General features: G+C 44.6%; 2 protein-coding genes across 4 annotated transcripts in view; one reads left to right on the top strand and one right to left on the bottom strand.

Moving 5' to 3' along the window:
- Nucleotides 1-21,583, bottom strand: part of LOC143804470 (uncharacterized) — a 154,089-nt gene that overhangs the window by 111,195 nt on the left and 21,311 nt on the right. The window lies entirely within an intron of this gene.
- Nucleotides 1,472-21,300, top strand: LOC143808915 (uncharacterized). The gene is made up of 5 exons (XM_077292094.1): nucleotides 1,472-1,897; nucleotides 3,447-3,566; nucleotides 5,786-5,909; nucleotides 18,921-19,049; nucleotides 20,027-21,300. The coding sequence occupies exons 1-5, from the start codon at nucleotides 1,472-1,474 to the stop codon at nucleotides 20,692-20,694; spliced, it is 1,467 nt and encodes a 488-aa protein (XP_077148209.1). The 3' UTR covers nucleotides 20,695-21,300.

Genomic DNA, 21,583 nt, shown 5'->3' with positions numbered 1-21,583 from the left:
CCGTTGCGCTTGTCATGGAACTATGGGGCCCACTATTGGTCAACATGCGGATCCGCTTACACCTTGAAACCGTTGGAGGGGCGCATGCCATCAGCTACCTAGCATTTCCTTCATTTTGGTTTTTGTACCTGATCAGATCCATAGTATTAAAATGTTTAATGTTTAATGTTTGATTTAAATCTAATACATTTCCTGATAACAATGAGACTGTTCCAGAGTTAGTAACTGCGATTTATTCACAGGACCTACGGGATTTGCTTCTTCCGGAGCGTTTGGAGGAGGTGGATTGCCCACATTCGATCTGGGATGTCCTGGGGACCTGATGCCGCTAATACGCTCATCGGTAGCTCCGTCGACCTGGAGAGCCTATGGTAAGGCGTGGGAGGAGTGGTGGTTTTTAGCAGACGGAAAGCCGGTGGGGTCTTCTGATGATGTTCGGATGCAGGTGACCATGGCATTTCTATCCAAATTGCATGCCAAGGGAGTATCGGGTGCGGTAGCGCGCAACCGTGTGTCTGCGTTAGCCTTCCATTTTAAATTGCGAGGATGGTCGGATTTCACAAAACATTTCTTTTTTTTAGCCAGCCAGCTATTGAAAGGTTGGCTCCGAGTGGATAATGCACTGCGACAATAGGCGTCCTATCTCCTTTGATTTGCTAATTAGCTTGGTTAAATCCGCGGTATCAGTTTGCGATTATAACTATGAAGCTGCACTTACATCAGCAGCTTTCGAACTGGCGTTTTTTGGGGCCATGCGGGTCAGTGAGATCTTTCCCACGGCCCTAAATAAACCGGGTGGGCTGAGGCGTGATGACGTATTGATTTGTTACAATCTCATGATCAGGATATGTAAATCTAAAACTGATCAGGAGGTCTGGGGACGTGGTTCCCGATATTTGCCATCAATAAGGACGTTTGTCCGTGAACGTTAGTCAAGAACTACTTGCAGGTGAGAAAGGATGGTTATCAATTTTTCATGCATGCGAGTGGTCTCCCTCTAGTGTTGGGCCAATTCTTAGCCATATTGAGACGTGCGTTGTCTTCTTTTTGGGTATTCCTGCAGCAGAATTTGGGACTCATTTTTTTTTCGTATAGGTGCAGCGTCTGAAGCTTCCAGGGCGGGTTTATTTGAATCAGAGATTCAAAGGTTGGGCAGATGGATATCCCGCTGTTTTGCCAGATATATCAAGCCTGACTTAGTGTTATAATTAAAAATAATTTTATTTTTGGTTTTGGTTTTGTTTTGTCTAACAATAATATAGAAGCAGCTCCAGATACAAATCGGAGAAGTTATCGTTAGTGTTTTGGTTATTATATGTTGGCTAATTGTATACTTTACTTCCTAGATGGAGTGCGACCCAGTGTCTGGATAGTGGGTCTCTCATAAATCTATTGGGCAGCTCGTCGTGCTGAATTGTACCCAGGAGGGCGATCCTTGGTTTTTGTTGATATCGATGTGATATGGCGTGGTATGAGAGGTCTGACGTGGTCCCAAGTGCTGCCGGAGGTCGCTCACATTACAAGGGGTTCTTCATCTCCCGCCATTGTGGTTATCCATGCCGGAGGAAATTACCTGTCTTCGTTTCCACTTGCCGAGCTGCTTACCCTTATCAGATCTGATATGGACGAATTCCCGAGTTTTTTCCTGCTGATGCGACTAATCTGGTCCGAAGTTATCCCAAAACTGGTGTGGCGGGGTGCCAGGGAATTGGATGCTATGGAGAGATCCAGACGCTCTTTGAATCAGAGGATATCGAGCTTCGTGAAATTTAAGAATGGTGTAGTGGTAAGGCACCATCGTCTGGAGGGAGATAATTCCGGTTTTCTTATTTCAGACGGAGTTCATTCGTACGAGGCGGGTTTGGATATCTTCCTCAATGGGCTTCGTGAAGGTGTCGTACAGGCTATGCTTTCGTTTGGGGGGTCGCAGCTCTCTGTATTCGCTCCTCCTTGGCGTAAGGGTGGAGTTTTGTTGGTGGTGAAGATACCTGCCCGGGAGTCCGGAAGGCAGTAAATCTCCCTACACCCAAATTTGTTGGCAGATATTGCCTGAGTTTATAAGCTGCGACCAAATATTTACCCAAAGTTAAAAGATGGAAATTTTATGCCTATATTTCCCAATAAAGTCTTCAATTTTGATAATTTGTTGGTGTCACTTAATGGGAGTAAACGGTTATGGGTCGTAGCAGTCTTTGGGACACTGCGGCTTATGCCGCTGTCCCCTGACTGCTGCGCCTTCCCCCTGTGTTAAAAGCAGATCTCCCATTTAGTGAGTCCAAAATGGGATATGGGGTTAACTCCCCGCAGAGGGGGCGGGGCTTATCCTCTGCTTCTGGCACCAGGAAGTGCTGATAGCTCATCCGATCCCTGGACCCGGACCTGTTTCCCGCCCTCCCTCCCCTTTTGTTATGGTTTTGTTTCAGTTGCAGCTGCGTAAGGGTGGAGTTTTGTTGGTGGTGAAGATACCTGCCCGGGAGTCCGGAAGGCAGTAAATCTCCCTACACCCAAATTTGTTGGCAGATATTGCCTGAGTTTATAAGCTGCGACCAAATATTTACCCAAAGTTAAAAGATGGAAATTTTATGCCTATATTTCCCAATAAAGTCTTCAATTTTGATAATTTGTTGGTGTCACTTAATGGGAGTAAACGGTTATGGGTCGTAGCAGTCTGTGAAGACTTGCATTCTATGAAGCTGACATTTCAATGTGTATAGTAGATTACAAGGGTCTTTATACTTCCAGAGCCACCAGGGACCACAGTCGCCAGCCCGGGAAAAAAAAGCAACAGGGACCACAGCCGCCTGTGAATACTTTGAGAAGAAAAAAAATACACAGAAACACAAAACTATCAAGAGAAAAAAAAACAAAAAAAAAAACCCCTCACTGCTCACTGAATAAGCGACTTTCCTACTGCAGAAAGAGGCAGATTCCAGGCCCGGTCTCTGTTCTCCACCACTGGACAAGACATTACTGGACATTCCGCAGCTAGATGTACTCACAAAACCAGTGAGTTTCCTACTGTGGAACGAGGCAGATTCCGGGCTCGGTCTCTGTTCTCCACCACTGGATATGACATTACTGGATATTCAGCAGATAGACTGTGATACAAATGAGACAAGAATGTCTGAATGTATGTGTAGATAGTGATTTCACGTATCTATTGCCATTAACTGAGTAAAACAAGACAAAATGGAAGCGGGAAAGTGGCCTCAGAGTGACCTATTTGTATTGTATGAGGAGATGTGGCATAAACAGCTATGTACGCATGCGCAGCGGCATTCTTGTAGTGTGAGGAAAATATTCTCAAGGGTGAACAACAAGATAAGCATGGAATTTGTGCAATAACAGCTCGTGATCTGTAAAATAATAAGTTATATGAGAAAAATGCCAGTACGCATGACGAAACTGAATCCAGTTTTAAATGTATAAAACAGGATGGCATCTAGGTGGGGGTAGGGACATTCCAGGAGACTTTATGGACGCATAACTTCTGTGATGATGTGTTACCGAATGTTTCCTTCTCATCAGTCGAGTCCCCCGACAGGGAAGTGATGTTACAATATTTGGTAATTATATAGATGCTTACTTTCTCTATTATATAGATGATGATTATGATCATGTAATATTAGGCTAGCGCTGTTATAATTCATGTGCCTGTAGTACATATATCAAGTCATAGCTTAAATTGTTGATTATTAAACTTTATTTCATTATTAATAAAATATAAATTGTTTTACCGAAATAGAGACCTAGTAGTCTTCTTGCCTAATTAGTATATTAGTGAGCGCTTCGTAAGTAAGGGGTTTTCCCCTCCCGGAGTGAAAACTCGGTAAGACATAAATTGGCGTAGTCGGCAGGATTTTCTGAAAGCAAGTTTTTTTTTGTTAAAAAGAATTTTGTGATAGATAATAGATGGATTTTTGTAAGATTGATTGTCTAGACAAAGGAAATTGTTAAGTTGCTGGAAGATTATTTCTTTTTGGCGCAAAGCCAATTTTTAGAAATCTTTATAACTTTTTGTCTGAACATAATTTTGAAATTCTGTTTTTATCAAAGTGATATGTTTTTATTGATAATTCTTCGTGCAAAAAATTAGCATTTGGCATTTTGCCAAGTTTTTGTTACAATGTTTGAGAAATGAAAGGAAAAAGCAGGAGGATGTTGTGGACGTGCCCGGTTGGACCGAGGCACCGTATAATATATTGGCACATGAATTGAGCAGTTCTGGACTAGCGGAACAGTGGTCTAGTAAGCTCAAGGGTAGTGAACCCACTGATGTTGTTAATGTACTCAGGGGGGTCCCCGCAAAGGCGGGTGATGCAGTTAACCCCTCGATGTTGTTAAGTTACTCGAGGGTGTCCCTGCCAAGGCAGGTGATGCAGTGTCTCTATTGGGTGTTGGCCACCGCCTATAGAGCAATTCACAAGAAGAACTCTTTGTTGTTGGAAAAAAAAAGCTGAACAGAGGTTGATTGAATCTGAAGGAAGACGGGTAGTGCTGGAATGCAGGGGAAAAAAAATTACTAAAAGATAAGTTGGAACACTATCAGGGTGTAGCAGAAAAAGCTGCTATCAAAGTTGCTCAAAATAAATACCGTAAACGAAAAGGAAAAAAAAAAATAAGGACGGAAAATGAAATAATCCGGGAGCAAGCCCGTGATGCAGCTGGTCACCTTCAATTTGGAGATGACGGACAGCCCATTATGGTGGAACGAGGTGTTCCCCATACTTGAACCAGGATCTCAACTGAGGATTATACTCAAAATGAAGTAGATAGCATCTTAACCCAGTTTAAACAAAAACCTGGAGAAACAGAAATTGCATGGTTAGTTAGGATGCATGATTATGAAGGTCCAGGTTGAATGTTTTATAGAGAAATAAGATCTCATCTGTAATATCTGTCAATATATTAATTGGTTGTGTATTTGTATAAGTGTGTAATACAGAGCTGGGATAGGCTCTGTGCAGTGTTGTTATTTTGGTCATTTTGAATTGGCAGTACATTATATGAAGCTGTATTTTGTATAAGGCCGTGGTTTTTGTTGTTTGGCCTTGAAGTGCTTTCAAAGTGTCAGTGGACACTGCTGCAGTTTTATTTATATAGAGTTAATGTGTTAAATCCAAAGTGCAAAATAGGCAGGCTGTGTGAGCCTTGTATGTATGTATGTATGTCAACGAGACATTATTCAACTCAGTTTGAGCTGAACTAGGTGGAGTGATTGAGATAAGGAATTTTCTTCTTGTAAAAATCAACTGAAAAGTGAAAGGAAAAAAAAAGAGGAAAAAACAATCCCTGAATGAGCATGTATGAATAAGTGATCACATAAGTATCATTACTTATCTAACTGCTGTTGAAGGTCCAAGGACCGGCCCAAGTGGTGAAATTTTTAGGAATTCAATGGAACAAAGGACATAGGAAACTCTTGCCTAAAGCTAGACAGACAATAATCAATTTCCCAGTTCCTAATTGGAAAAACATAAAAATGGAAGGTCATGGTAAGAGCAGTCAATATGCGGAATTATATGCAATTTTCTTAGCTCTGAGTTTTGAGCAAGGACGTGAATGTCACTTGTAGACAGATTCTTGGTCAGTGGCAAATGGACTAGCCACATGGATGATGGGGTGGAAAAAAATATGGATGGCTTATCCATGGAAAAGAAGTTTGGGGGAAAGAGGTGTGGGAGAGTATTGAAGAAATAATGTAAACCACGCCTACCACTGTTTTTTTATGTTGATGCACATGTACCTGCTGATTCACTTGAACGTTTGTTTAATTCTGAAGCAGATAGAGCAGCTGCCATTCGACAAACAACGGCGGAAACCGATAAAGCAAAAGAAACATGGCTTCACGGTACGGCCGTTTGGGCACATCAGAAAAGTGGACACCTGGGAGAAAAAGGCACTTACAGGTGGGCCCAGGAAAGAGGAGTTCCCCTCACCATGGACATAATAAAACAAATTATTGCAGTGTCCTGTTTGTCAACATTCCCAAAGGAGAGAGGTGCCACACACAGTAATGGGACACATAGGGAGGGGACAATTACCTGCACAAATTTGGCAAATGGACTTTATAGGGCCACTACCAGGGAGCAGAGGGTGTAAGTATGTCTGTACCGCAGTAGACACATACTCAGGCCTGATGGTAGGTTTCCCATGCAAGGCAGCTACACAATGGAGTACACTGAGAACTTTAGAAATCATAACACAGTATTATGGGGTCCCACTTCAAGTACAGATAATGGGTCACATTTTACTGGACAACAAGTCAAAGACTTTGCTATGGAACACAACATTCAATGGGTATATCACATGCCTTATTACCCTCAAGCAGCAGGGTTAGTAGAGAGAATGAATGGGTTACTAAAGGTCACCCTAAAAAGTTGAACCAATCTGACACTTCATTCGGGCAATGGAGGGATAATCTAAGTGATGCCCTCCAGATAATAAACAATAGGCCCATAACTAATTCCATGACTCCTCTGATGAGGATGTTGACACCCAATCTTACAATACATGAAGCACATGTAGTAGAGACTATTATCTACTGGAAAATACATGAAGAGGCCAGGATCCCTGAAAGGGCAACAGTGATGGCAGAGGATCTGGCTGAGCATTGAATGGAAAAAAAGGTTGCTTGGAGCTTGACTTGCATCTGAATGCAGCCTATCCAAGCGACTGCTGTTTTCACTGATGCGTGATTGCACCATGTTGAACCCAGCAGTCACTTGCTCTCCCAAAATTTTGAAAAAGCTTTCGAAGGCTGCATTGAGATGCAAGAACTCAGGAGCATAGCTGCTTTCCTGACCCCTCTGTCGCTGCAGCCACAAACCTAATGGTGCTGTAGAGGTGGCAGGATCAAAGGGGTGTGGAAAAGGGAATGCTAAGTCTTGAACAGCAGCTTCAAGTTACAAAGGCTGCGATGCTGCTCCAGTGCTTTCGGCGGTGGAAGTGGATGGGGCAGAGGTACCAGAAGGGCCAGACGGGGGGTCAGAGGGGTGGGGTCTACCGACGTGGCCCTCGGTGGTGGACTCCTGGTAGATCCTGTGTAGTACTGTTCTGCGCCGGCGCAGTAAGCTCTGGCCGTCTGCCGTTCCAGCCCCGCACTGTGTTATGCATTATGCACAGTGCGGGGCTGGGATTCCAAAGGTGGGGGCCGCACTGCCCACGCAGGCGCAGTGTGAAAGCCTGGCTTGGACGGCAGACGGCCAGAGCTTACTGCGCCGGCGCAGAACAGTACTACACAGCGCCAGCGCAGAACAGTACTACACAGCGCCGGCGCAGAACAGTACTACACAGCGCCGGCGCAGAACAGTACTACACAGCGCCGGCGCAGAACAGTACTACACAGCGCAGGCGCCGGTTTGAAAACGTAAACAGCGCTGAGGGGGCGGCGCAGAAAGACCAAGAAGATGTGAGTGACGGCAGAGGATCTGGCCAAGCTGGGGAGGGAGGACCAGCCTACGTGGCTAGAGACACCAATTATGGCTAAGTATAAAAACGCTTTTTTGGGGGGTATACTTGAACCTAAAACTAAAAGAGCCACCTTGTTAGAATGCAGCATTACTGCTGCACAAGGTGGCTCTTTTAGTTTATAACGGCTGGAGGGGGGTGACAGTGGCCCTTTAACGATTTCAAGGCCGGCGAATTGCAATAATTCAGGATTACTATTATGCTGTTCTTGCATGTGCTTTATAAGCTGCATGCAGCCCTTGCCCGACCTTATTGAATTATAATGTTCTCTAAATCTAATGGCCAGGGAACGTATTGTTTTTCCAATATAAAAATAATTACAAGGACAGAAAATCGCATAGACAACAAATTTACTTTTACATGTAATGAAATCACGTATACTATGGGATATAGTTCAGATTTTTAGTGGATTGTCTAATTTGTTTTAGTGGATTGTCTAATTTGTTTTAGTGGATTGTCTAATTTGTGTAGATGACAAAATCTGCAATTTTTACACCTAAAATTACCCTTTGGTATATCCTTTGTTAGCCAATTATTTTGTGCTGGTAATAATCTATTATGCACCAATAAATCACCCAAGATTTTGGTGCGTTTATACGCAAATTGAGGGTCTAGTGTTGTTATTTTTATTAAGTCGCTATCATTTATCAGGCAGATGACACCTTGGAAGATTTTATTCCCCCTAGACCACAAATCACATTTCGTAGGGGTAGGTCTCTCAAGGACCGCCTAGTACATAGCCACTATGTCAGACAGAAACCGGGAGGTACATGGCTAGACAGGAAAATCTGTGGTATGTACAGATGCGGTTGTTGTTCCTTCTGCAGGGTCATCTCACCAGGTAAATCATTTGTGAGTGCTTCAACTGGCCGACAATACTTCCTCAGGGATTTCGCCAATTGCAAAAGCACGGGAGTTATCTATATGGCAATTTGTCCATGTCCGTTGAATTATATAGGGAAAACAAAAAGAGAATTGAGGAAACGGATAGGTGAACACCTAGGTGACGTGAGGAACAAAAGGGATACCCCTGTAGCCAGGCATGTATGGGAATGTCATCAGGGTAATGCAGATGTACTGAGGTTTGGTGTTTTGGAGGTTGTGATGCCGAATGGCAGACAAGGAGACTGGGATAGGGTCTTATTACAAAGAGAATCCCAGTGGATTTTCAGAATGGAATCAGTAGCCCCCAAAGGGTTAAATGAACAACTTACATATGGTTGCTTCATCTGAAGAGACTGTGGTTGTTGAATCAGGCTAATTTAACTGATTACTCTACCCACATTTTGAGATATCCAGCCTTTAGCGCACACTTAGGAGATAGTGTGCGTAAGTGTGAAAGGGTTAATGTATTGGGTTATTCCCCCTTTCAATATCTTGTTTTCATTTTTGACAATTGGACTTGTATATTTATGGGCTGGGGATTTGTAAGACCATGGGAATGTCATGGTATGCTATCTACTGATATATGAGTAACATATCTATATTGTATACTGCACATAATGTAATGTTCCCATTTTATGTGGGATCACTATTAATTAAGATGATCTGAAGGGATCTATAAATGAGGCTGTATAGTATGTCCAATCTGCCGGTCTGAATACTGTTGTGAAGCTTCGAGCGCCGCAGTGGATAAGTTAATAACCCCTGCAGGCATGCGCGGTCGAGCAGAGTTAGAGTCACTAAACAGTGAACACAACCTTATGAATTACCTTGACTACATCTGCGTGTTTTAATGCATAGTGACTGGCCCGAAGTGTCCATTGCAGGGTGACGTACGATATATGGGTGTGGCCTATGAAGTAAATCACTAGATTTACCTAACAATGGATACTAACCAAAAGTGCGCCTGCGCTGCTCCGAGCATTGAGATAGGGCGGCGTTAGGCGTCGCAGGGTGACGTCTAACTATAAGGCAGTAAAAGTCAACGTCATCGCTATACCTCCAGTGCCTAGATAACGCGGACATGCGCGGTATAGGCTGTGAGCGCCGAGAAGGGGAGGCGCTTGGTGGTGGAGGGTGACGCCCAACTATCAGGCACTAAGGACTGATGAGATCACTGGACCTCTAGTGCATGGATCCCGCTGACATGCGCGGTGTAACCTCAGGACATACAGACCGGGTATACTTTCATCAGATACTCCCTCTAGCAGCACGTCTGTGCCATAGGGGGTGGGCCCTGTGGTAGTTCTGGTCACTTCAAAAAATCCCCGCTCTGAACAAGCACTGCACACCTACAAGCAGCATTCTATGATGGCCGTATGCTGAATCTAAGGACAACGGTCTCTCCATTAGCCTCCTGATGAACTGAAATCATGGCAGGGAAACGCGTTGAGGCGCAGAAGGATAATATGAACACTAGATAAGTGAATTTGGTTTATCTATGATTTTTTGGCTATAGTGAATTTGGTTTAATTGTGGGTTTTTGGCTACGTTTTGGGTAAAGTGCAATAGGGGATATACCCCGAGTTAAAAAGAGACAGTTTTATTTACTGACTCTCTAACATCCTACACTGTGTGATATAACATTCTGGTGTAAAGGATAAAATGCATAACAACTAGTCTTTTGCAGAACACCACGACTGTGTAAATTGGAAGCACCTTTCAGAGGGCACTTGTGCAATAAAATTATGCAATAAATTGCTATTTATAAATTATGTTGATAGGCTGTACCTGTGGGCACTTGTGCAATAAAATTGTGCAATAAATTGCTATTTATAAATTAGGTTGATAGGCTGTACCTGTGGTATACAATACTATTCCAGTGACTGAAATCAGTTTGCTGGTGGGCATCTGTGCAATATCCTCGATATCGCCATATACAACATCACTTTGTTAGATTGATAACCATCTGGACTTGCGGTATTTACTGCTATCCCAGTGACTGATAACAGATTGCTGGGAGGCATTTATGCAATTTTTTGTTTAATAAATTGAGGTGCTTAATATTATCCTATTATGCTCCAAGTATACAATATCTGTAAAGTAGCACTTTAATTACAAACCCCACTATATACGTAGCTCATTATTCCCCTGACCCACATTGGCTACATTTCTGCTGTCCTTTATCTCTCCTCCCCTCCCCTCCCCTCCCCCACTCCTCGATTGGTAGACGAGGTAGGGTGAATAGGTAGGGATACGGAGGAACAGCCGACGAGAGCGGGGGCGCCACAGGCGTGTTTATTTAGGGGTGCCAACCTCCGCAGCCAGGTAGGGGCAGCATCCCTAGGGCCTGTGAGGGTTAATTAGATTAGACCCTCCACAGCAATATTTATACCCCTTTTCCAAATTTCAACTGTAGTCACCTATTACGAGTTATTACAGGGGCTATTCTAGTTTTTGGTTGTACAGGCCAACTTACCCTATATTGCTGTGGCCGTTATATATCCCTATTAGTCATCACCTCCCTTTTCCATTTTCGAGCGGCACGTGTTGTGTTGATACGGGCCTTTTTCTTTCTGTCCTGCTATTAAGTAGGGCATTATAGAGTATATCAGGACCAGCCGACGTTGAGTGGGGGCGCCAATTTGCGAACAAGCTAGGGTGCCAACCTCCGCTGCTAGGAAGGGTGTAATAGGGTAACATAGGGATAACTAGAAGCCCAAGTGTGTTTTTATTGAGTGTAGGTTTGCGGGTTTTGTTTGTCTATTACTATTTTAATGTTTCTAATAAAGTATTTTTAGGTATTAGTTGTTTGTTTGATAAGTCCTTATACACCTTATTGTTATTATTTATTTTCCTCAATCTAACTATTTGGCTGTACGGGATTGCTTTTTTTGTATGAGCCGGGTGTGCGCTTTCAAAATGCAATAAATTGTTTGTCGCAGTGGGTTTTCTAAATACACTGGTGCTAATTTTCCCATCTAGAACATCAATCTTCACGTCTAAGAATTCCAATGATTTGTTACCAAAGTTTGCAGTAAAACACATGTCCTCTTCATTATTTGTTTAAATGTGTAACAAAGTTTTTAAACTCACATTCTGTTCCGTCCGATATGATAAAAACATCATCTGCGAAACGCAGATATGTGCGTATAAACTTTAAGTAAGGATTATTTATATTTGTAATATGTTTTTCCTCAAATGCCGCAAGGAAAAGGTTGGCGAAAACACATGCCACCGGTGTGCCCATCGCGGTCCCCGTCTTTTATGCGTACCACTTATCCATAAATTTAAACGCATTATGGGACAGAACGAATGTGAGACTTTCTATAACAAAATAAATAAAAATGGATTATTACCAGCACAAAATAATTGGCTAACAAAGGATATACCAAAGGGTAATTTTAGGTGTAAAAATTGCAGATTTTGTCATCTACACAAATTAGACAATCCACTAAAGTAAAATGATTCTTTTCAATTAGATGATCTTGTTGAAGCTGCTTCACACCTCTTTCCTATTTATCACATGCGCTGTGTTGTGCACACGCTGCAGCTGGCAAAAAGAGATAAGTCTGCAAGAGGGATATGTTGGAACTCTGATTAGCAAAGTGAGGAAATTGGCTATTGCTGCCAGAACCCCTAAAATTGATTCCATCTTGAAGAGACGTGCTGGAAAAGGGGCAATTGTGGATTAAGCCACTCGGTGGGGCTGCACCTAATATAATGATTGAGCAATTGCTTGAGCTGAAACCCTTCCTATTAGATATGGCCAACCCTCAGGTAACACTACATGAAGGTCAATGGACACATGTGGCTGAGTTGAAGGAATTGCTTCAACACCCATTTACAGTGACTAAAAAGTTACAAGCTGAGGATTTAACTCCTGGCATTTCTATAAAGGAGTGGAGGAACTTGTTTTTTGCCTGTCTCAAAGAGGAGGTTTAATCGTAGATGACAATGCTGCTTCAATGAAACAGAAGACACTGCTATTAGAAAATAAAATTCTTCTGGCAGCTGGTTATGTGGACCCGAGCCATCATATATTGCTGGATGATCAACTGCTTAAAGGGAACCTGTCACCCCGTATTTTAAAGATGAGATAAAAATGGCATTAACTAGGGCCAGAGCTGAGCTTTACATTACTGTCTTCTGTGTGTTTATATTCCGCACCTATCTTGCCAAAATACCTTTTGAAAGTCGCCGTTTGGTGCTGTCACTCAGTCAAGTCTGGTCAGATGGGCGTTGATAAGTTGCGTTTCCTCCCCCCTGCTCCTCGGCGTGTATGACCTAAATGCGCTCTGTGAATCGCACAGATCGCGCACTTTCTTCGCAGTTGCGCAGTAAATGAGCCTCTTGCGCCTGCGCATTATGCTGTGCCCAACTGTGGGCATAGCATACGTTACATCACTGCGCAGGCGCTGGTCGGCACGTTTACCTGTGTGCCCCGGATAGATAGGTAGGTAGGTAAGCGATCTTGGCACCAAACTTACGATCGCAGGTGGGGCTGAGACACTGTTACCGGCATCCAGCTATACAGTATGCGCATATGACCACTTCCGGGGCACACAGGTAAAAGTGCCGACCCGCGCATGCGCAGTAATGTCAATTATGATATGCCCACAGTTGGGCAAACCATAATACGCAGGCGCCAAATGATACGTTAGTGCGCAGGCGCTAAGCACAACGCTGACGGTGGGAATAAAATTCGCAGGGAAACGCAAGAGGTGGGGGAGGAACCGCAACTTATCAACGCCCATCTGACCAGACTTGACTGAGTGACAGCACCAAACGGCGACTTTCAAAAGGTATTTCGGCAAGATAGGTGCGGAATATAAACACACAGAAGACAGTAATGTAAAGCTCAGCTCTGGCCCTAGTTAATGCCATTTTTATCTCATCTTTAAAATACGGGGTGACAGGTTCCCTTTAATAAAGGAAAAAAAGCTTTGATTGAGGTAGCAGTTAGGATGCGTGGGCTACAGGACGGCCAAGAGAAAGAGGCCTTGGGTACTGCCAGTGCAGTTGTTTCTTCATCCTCATCAGATGAGGAGTTTAATTCGACAAGTATTTGGACGACATGGAGGAGGCAAAGCGTTGCTGCAGGGAAAAAGATTCCACTCCCATAGAAAACAGATTGACCATATTTCAGCAAAATGTTTCACTTGCTCTCAAAGAAGTAGAAGAGTTCAATCGTTCATCAAAACTGACTGTGCAAGAGGTAATTCCTTTATACCCTGAAATTGTTAGAGATGTTGGCCATGTGGTTAGTGCATTGCCACCAACCCAAGTTAGTGTAGAGAGGTTATTCTCTAGCCTTAAAATAATTAGGTCAGATTTGAGGTAATCTATAAAGGATGGAGGCAATACTATTTCTCAGAACAAATTCATAGACTGCACAAATGCTATTCAGTACGTTTTTGTTAAAAATGGTTTTTTTCCCTACTTACTGCAGAGTGTATAAAAAAATTGTAAATATGCAAATTTGTTTTACTTCTAAAGTTGTATTCCAATAAATATATTCTATGTTCTAGCTAAATGGCTTGATTATCATATCATAATAAAGATTAAAAGCCTGATGTTACCATTTTACTACAGTACATTTATCACTTAAACTTAAACATGAGCCATGTATGAGGGAGTCGGAGTCATGGGAATAGAGGAGTTGGAGGTTTGGCTTATCGACTCCACAGCCCTGATTTTTACAGGCTCCTATCATGCAGAGTGTAATATATTCTGGCTTGGATTTATCCTATTTCTACTCCTAAGCACACATTTCCCTCAGACAAGTGCTGCACATCTTACTACAACTACTAAGACAACACAGGATGACAGTAAAACAGCGTGGCAATACTTTATTGAACCACAAAACAGGCAAATAACACATAAAAAATCCCCAGCAAAAATACCCAAAATGATGCATGTGGAAACACGGAGGGTCAGCGGGTGCCCCTCAACAGGGACCACAGCCGCCAGCCCGGGAAAAAAAAGCAACAGGGACCACAGCCGCCAGCCCGGGAAAAAAAAGCAACAGGGACCACAGCCGCCTGTGAATACTTTGAGAAGAAAAAAAATACACAGAAACACAAAACTATCAAGAGAAAAAAAAACAAAAAAAAACCCCTCACTGCTCACTGAATAAGTGAGTTTCCTACTGCAGAAAGAGGCAGATTCCAGGCTCGGTCTCTGTTCTCCACCACTGGACAAGACATTACTGGACATTCCGCAGCTAGATGCTCTCACAAAACCAGTGAGTTTCCTACTGCAGAACGAGGCAGATTCCGGGCTCGGTCTCTGTTCTCCACCACTGGATATGACATTACTGGACATTCCGCAGCTAGATGCACTTACTGAATAAGTGAGTTTCCTACTGCAGAACGAGGCAGATTCCAGGCTCGTTCTGTTTTCCACCACTGGATATGACATTACTGGATATTCAGCAGATAGACCCACTCACTGAATAAGTGAGTTTTCTACTGCACAATAAGGCAGATTCCGGGCTCAGTCTCTGTTGTCATCAATGAACACCCAAAGCCTAAGTGAAAGGCAGTCCTTCAGCCATGGTTTGTTAGAGAGATTCCCTCCCACTGGGGGTTTTCCTTTCCTGACTGCTGAAGGTTGACTCTTCGTGAAACAAGGGCCCCTTGTCATGATCATCAGGGCCATATTTTAAACGTTTATTGCCTTGGCTTCTATGAGAACTTTTACATTAAACATCCTGAATAAAGTTAATAAAGAAGTCAGTGAATAATATGTAGCAGTGTATCTGAGCCTCTATGGATCTTTATAACACAGCAGAATATACATAGCATTGTGAGGAGGGATTATTTCATATAGTCATTGAACATCTGGCTGCTTATAAGCATATTTCCTTACAAAGATGTAAATTGGAGTACATTTGTGTTGTTTTAAAAAATGAAGATGATTAAAGATTTAAAAGTGGCACACAAAATGTGGAACTGGTTGTATATCAGTCTAGGTGGCATTATATACTTCAGTGTTGCTAGAACATAAATTGCACATTATTCAAAGAGTAACTTGTCATTTTAATTTTAAGTTTGTTAATCAATAATACAAATGAAAATGCAATATATAATCAGAGAAACGTGCTTCTTCACCTGGACTGACCTTTCAATCTCAATTCAATGAAAATTCTATCAAATCTGTATTCAGTTGTAAAGGGGTGGCAAATGGAAGATGCATTCAGTCAACATTGCACAGCAGCTGTAAGTAAATGCCACCATCTGCTGGCTGCACTGGATAGGCAGGAACTGAAGGACGGAGAGTTTGGGACACTGCGGCTTATGCCGCTGTCCCCTGACTGCTGCGCCTTCCCCCTGTGTTAAAAGCAGATCTCCCATTTAGTGAGTCCAAAATGGGATATGGGGTTAACTCCCCGCAGAGGGGGCGGGGCTTATCCTCTGCTTCTGGCACCAGGAAGTGCTGATAGCTCATCCGATCCCTGGACCCGGACCTGTGAGGGCAGCCGGCATCATGGACCCGCTGGGAGAAGCGGTGAGGGACGGAATTAGCAGGGAAGGTAGCGCTTGGTTAGCAGCATTGCTGACCGGGAGCGACTCCTTCTCTGCCATGGTGACGGCGGTGCCGCCGGAGGGCCGGCGCTCTCGCAGAGCCACCCGGCCTCCGGCACGGCTGAGCCCGCCATTACATTCAAAGAAGAGCGCGCGCAATTCGCGTGCGCGCTCTTCTTCTGACTCGGGCGCCAGGCGCTTTAGCACGGCGGGAAGCAGCGTCGTACTCAGGTGGGGGAGGTGCAGGGATCGGCGCTGCGTGACACTCACAGTAGTTTAGCCCCTGCTGCCCCAGTTACAGTAGGAAGGGGTGCAGGCCTGCAAGTGCCAGCGTTATTACCTGGCACTGCAATCTTACTTGGTAACAGCATGGGGGGAGCCCAGGGAACGTCTGTTTCCTCACAGGATGCAGGTTCTGCAGAAAGGGAGATTGAGGCTCTGCAGGGGGCATCCCACCACTTTCTAGGAACATGGGGGAAGCTATGGCCAATACTGACAGGGGCAGGGAGACGGCAGCCCCAGTGCAGCCGAATGTGGGTTCACCTCGCATATTATCAGCGCCCGGACAGCATAGCGCATACTCCCAGTATAGTATAGGGGGAGAGTCACAGTTTCCATCCTACCCGCTCATTTTTAGTACCCCGTACTCGCAAATACCGGGTGGGCAATTCGCTCCCTCTCAGGCGGTGGTAGCCGAGCATCAGAACCCCCCAGCGTCGCTATCGCTGATGGCAACCGGTGTTCGTCCCCCAATTCAGGGGCTGGCATCCTGGCTCTGGATAACAGACAGAGTGCGGGCATCCGCTCCGCGCGCAGATCATCATCGTCATCATCGTCATCCCCCAGAGGGCACCGCAGGAATAGACATAGGAAGCGCGGTCGTTTTGACAGCAAGCGGCGTTCGTATCGATCCAGGTCCAGCCGGCGCAGTAAGCATTTTAGAGCGTCGCGTTGGCGCTCGCCTTCGTCATCAGGCATTTCTTCAAGCAGGTCGCGCAGGCAGGAGTCTTCTCGTCCTAGGTCTAAAACATCGCATGGAGCGTCAAGGTTCGATGACTCCCGTGGCACGGGACACAAGCCGTTCGGAGGTTGGTGCATCAATTGGTGAGTATCGTTTGTTGGGGCTTGGGGGGGGGGAGAGAACCAACACCATCTTTGCAGACACAGTAGCCAATGCGGCCACAGGGAATAGGATGTATGTTAACCCCAAAAATACTACAACTGTCAGGATCGTGTAGGCAGCCCCTCCCTCCTCGCCCGAATGTTTATAAGGATAGGCTGTTTTGTGGTGTCCCTCCGTTAGGGGCTCACTAGGACAGCGCCATCAAGGAACAAATCTGTCCTCCTAGGACGTGTTATGGCGGAGAAGCACCCGGCGAGGTGCTCTGAGTTTTTTATATACTTAGTCAGCATCTATAATCCCCACTGTAAGTTCCACGGGCTCCGCAAATATAAGCACGAGTGTTCAGCCCCAAAAAGTTAACCCCGAAAAAACCCCTCTACAGGTGAGGTTACCGACGCCAGTGAGCGTAGAAAGAATGGGGTCGTGGCTGGACAAATACCCCAATGAGTCGGCTGCGGCGCAACTGCGGTTCGGTTTTTTCCTATGGTTTTTTTTCATTCCGTTTAACTGGTCCCTCGAGTCGCAGTCAGCCCCAAATTTACAATCAGCTAGGGAGTTACCCAACGTGTTAGCGGAGAAATTGGGTACGGAAATCGGGTTGGGTCGCTTCCGCGGCCTTTTAAGACACCTCCTTTCCCTAATTTGCGTGTTTCACCCCTAGGCATGGTTCCCAAATAGGAATCAGGCAAGTACCGGTTGATTCACCACCTGTCCTACCCCAAGGGGACGTCGGTCAACGACGGCATACTCAGTGAGTACTCAGCCATTACTTATATATCCTGCGATAAAGCGGTGGATTTAGTCAGAAATGCTGGTTCGGGGGCCCTTATGGCCAAGTCAGACATAGAATCCGCTTTCCGTCTTCTTCCGGTTCACCCGGATTGCTGCCAATTACTGGGAGCCAAATTTGAGGATTGTTACTATTACAACGCATGTCTTCCCATGGGTGCTCAATTTCCTGTTTTTTATGTTGAATTATTAGCGAATTTTTTAGAATGGGTTGCCCGCGAGATCACTCGGCTAACCGCCATTACTCATTATCTTGATCATGTTTTGATAGTTGGCCCAGCCGACTCAGACGTCTGTTCCACAGCACTGGCACAATTCAAAGATGCCATGACATACTTTGGGGTCCCATTTTTCCCCGAGAAGACGATAGGGCCAGTATCAGTGATCACATTCCTTGGGTTTGTAATCGACACGGTCGCCATGGAATTTAGATTTCCAAAAAAAAAATAAAAAAAAAATAAAAAAATCAACAAATCGCTGGACCTCATTAATGGGTGCATTTCGGTTGGCAAAGTCACATTGACGCAAATGCAGTCACTTCTTGGCTCACTAAATTTTGCATGCAGGTTCATGCCAGCGGGCAGGATATTTTTCTCGCAGATTGACCTTTGCCACGAGAGGAGTGAAACAACGTCATCACAGATTCAGGATCACGGCTCAGTTACTTTCTGATTTAAACACATGGAAGATGTTTCTCAGCAATTACAATGGTAGGACTTGCTTTCAGGAGACAGAGTGTTCAACCGTTGATATGGGTTTGTTGTTTGCCGCGTCAGGCCACACGGGTTTCAGTGTTCGTTTCGGCTGCCAAATATGCTCCGGCCAATGGCCTGCTTCCTGGATTCCAAGGAGTGTAACGGTGACCCAACCTTGATTGACCTTTCCCCGTTGCGCTTGTCATGGAACTATGGGGCCCACTATTGGTCAACATGCGGATCCGCTTACACCTTGAAACCGTTGGAGGGGCGCATGCCATCAGCTACCTAGCATTTCCTTCATTTTGGTTTTTGTACCTGATCAGATCCATAGTATTAAAATGTTTAATGTTTAATGTTTGATTTAAATCTAATACATTTCCTGATAACAATGAGACTGTTCCAGAGTTAGTAACTGCGATTTATTCACAGGACCTACGGGATTTGCTTCTTCCGGAGCGTTTGGAGGAGGTGGATTGCCCACATTCGATCTGGGATGTCCTGGGGACCTGATGCCGCTAATACGCTCATCGGTAGCTCCGTCGACCTGGAGAGCCTATGGTAAGGCGTGGGAGGAGTGGTGGTTTTTAGCAGACGGAAAGCCGGTGGGGTCTTCTGATGATGTTCGGATGCAGGTGACCATGGCATTTCTATCCAAATTGCATGCCAAGGGAGTATCGGGTGCAGTAGCGCGCAACCGTGTGTCTGCGTTAGCCTTCCATTTTAAATTGCAAGGATGGTCGGATTTCACAAAACATTTTTCTTTTTTTTAGCCAGCCAGCTATTGAAAGGTTGGCTCCGAGTGGATAATGCACTGCGACAATAGGCGTCCTATCTCCTTTGATTTGCTAATTAGCTTGGTTAAATCCGCGGTATCAGTTTGCGATTATAACTATGAAGCTGCACTTACATCAGCAGCTTTCGAACTGGCGTTTTTTGGGGCCATGCGGGTCAGTGAGATCTTTCCCACGGCCCTAAATAAACCGGGTGGGCTGAGGCGTGATGACGTATTGATTTGTTACAATCTCATGATCAGGATATGTAAATCTAAAACTGATCAGGAGGTCTGGGGACGTGGTTCCCGATATTTGCCATCAATAAGGACGTTTGTCCGTGAACGTTAGTCAAGAACTACTTGCAGGTGAGAAAGGATGGTTATCAATTTTTCATGCATGCGAGTGGTCTCCCTCTAGTGTTGGGCCAATTCTTAGCCATATTGAGACGTGCGTTGTCTTCTTTTTGGGTATTCCTGCAGCAGAATTTGGGACTCATTTTTTTTTCGTATAGGTGCAGCGTCTGAAGCTTCCAGGGCGGGTTTATTTGAATCAGAGATTCAAAGGTTGGGCAGATGGATATCCCGCTGTTTTGCCAGATATATCAAGCCTGACTTAGTGTTATAATTAAAAATAATTTTATTTTTGGTTTTGGTTTTGTTTTGTCTAACAATAATATAGAAGCAGCTCCAGATACAAATCGGAGAAGTTATCGTTAGTGTTTTGGTTATTATATGTTGGCTAATTGTATACTTTACTTCCTAGATGGAGTGCGACCCAGTGTCTGGATAGTGGGTCTCTCATACATCTATTGGGCAGCTCGTCGTGCTGAATTGTACCCAGGAGGGCGATCCTTGGTTTTTGTTGATATCGATGTGATATGGCGTGGTATGAGAGGTCTGACGTGGTCCCAAGTGCTGCCGGAGGTCGCTCACATTACAAGGGGTTCTTCATCTCCCGCCATTGTGGTTATCCATGCCGGAGGAAATTACCTGTCTTCGTTTCCACTTGCCGAGCTGCTTACGCTTATCAGATCTGATATGGACGAATTCCCGAGTTTTTTCCTGCTGATGCGACTAATCTGGTCCGAAGTTATCCCAAAACTGGTGTGGCGGGGTGCCAGGGAATTGGATGCTATGGAGAGATCCAGACGCTCTTTGAATCAGAGGATATCGAGCTTCGTGAAATTTAAGAATGGTGTAGTGGTAAGGCACCATCGTCTGGAGGGAGATAATTCCGGTTTTCTTATTTCAGACGGAGTTCATTCGTACGAGGCGGGTTTGGATATCTTCCTCAATGGGCTTCGTGAAGGTGTCGTACAGGCTATGCTTTCGTTTGGGGGGTCGCAGCTCTCTGTATTCGCTCCTCCTTGGCGTAAGGGTGGAGTTTTGTTGGTGGTGAAGATACCTGCCCGGGAGTCCGGAAGGCAGTAAATCTCCCTACACCCAAATTTGTTGGCAGATATTGCCTGAGTTTATAAGCTGCGACCAAATATTTACCCAAAGTTAAAAGATGGAAATTTTATGCCTATATTTCCCAATAAAGTCTTCAATTTTGATAATTTGTTGGTGTCACTTAATGGGAGTAAACGGTTATGGGTCGTAGCAGTCTTTGGGACACTGCGGCTTATGCCGCTGTCCCCTGACTGCTGCGCCTTCCCCCTGTGTTAAAAGCAGATCTCCCATTTAGTGAGTCCAAAATGGGATATGGGGTTAACTCCCCGCAGAGGGGGCGGGGCTTATCCTCTGCTTCTGGCACCAGGAAGTGCTGATAGCTCATCCGATCCCTGGACCCGGACCTGTTTCCCGCCCTCCCTCCCCTTTTGTTATGGTTTTGTTTCAGTTGCAGCTGCGTAAGGGTGGAGTTTTGTTGGTGGTGAAGATACCTGCCCGGGAGTCCGGAAGGCAGTAAATCTCCCTACACCCAAATTTGTTGGCAGATATTGCCTGAGTTTATAAGCTGCGACCAAATATTTACCCAAAGTTAAAAGATGGAAATTTTATGCCTATATTTCCCAATAAAGTCTTCAATTTTGATAATTTGTTGGTGTCACTTAATGGGAGTAAACGGTTATGGGTCGTAGCAGTCTGTGAAGACTTGCATTCTATGAAGCTGACATTTCAATGTGTATAGTAGATTACAAGGGTCTTTATACTTCCAGAGCCACCAGGGACCACAGTCGCCAGCCCGGGAAAAAAAAGCAACAGGGACCACAGCCGCCTGTGAATACTTTGAGAAGAAAAAAAATACACAGAAACACAAAACTATCAAGAGAAAAAAAAACAAAAAAAAAAACCCCTCACTGCTCACTGAATAAGCGAC

The sequence above is a fragment of the Ranitomeya variabilis genome, chromosome 2 (genome assembly GCF_051348905.1).
Source record: "Ranitomeya variabilis isolate aRanVar5 chromosome 2, aRanVar5.hap1, whole genome shotgun sequence".
Lineage (NCBI taxonomy): Eukaryota > Metazoa > Chordata > Amphibia > Anura > Dendrobatidae > Ranitomeya > Ranitomeya variabilis.
The sequence above is the reverse complement of the archived record's forward strand: the minus strand, read 5'-3'. Positions and strand labels throughout refer to the sequence as shown.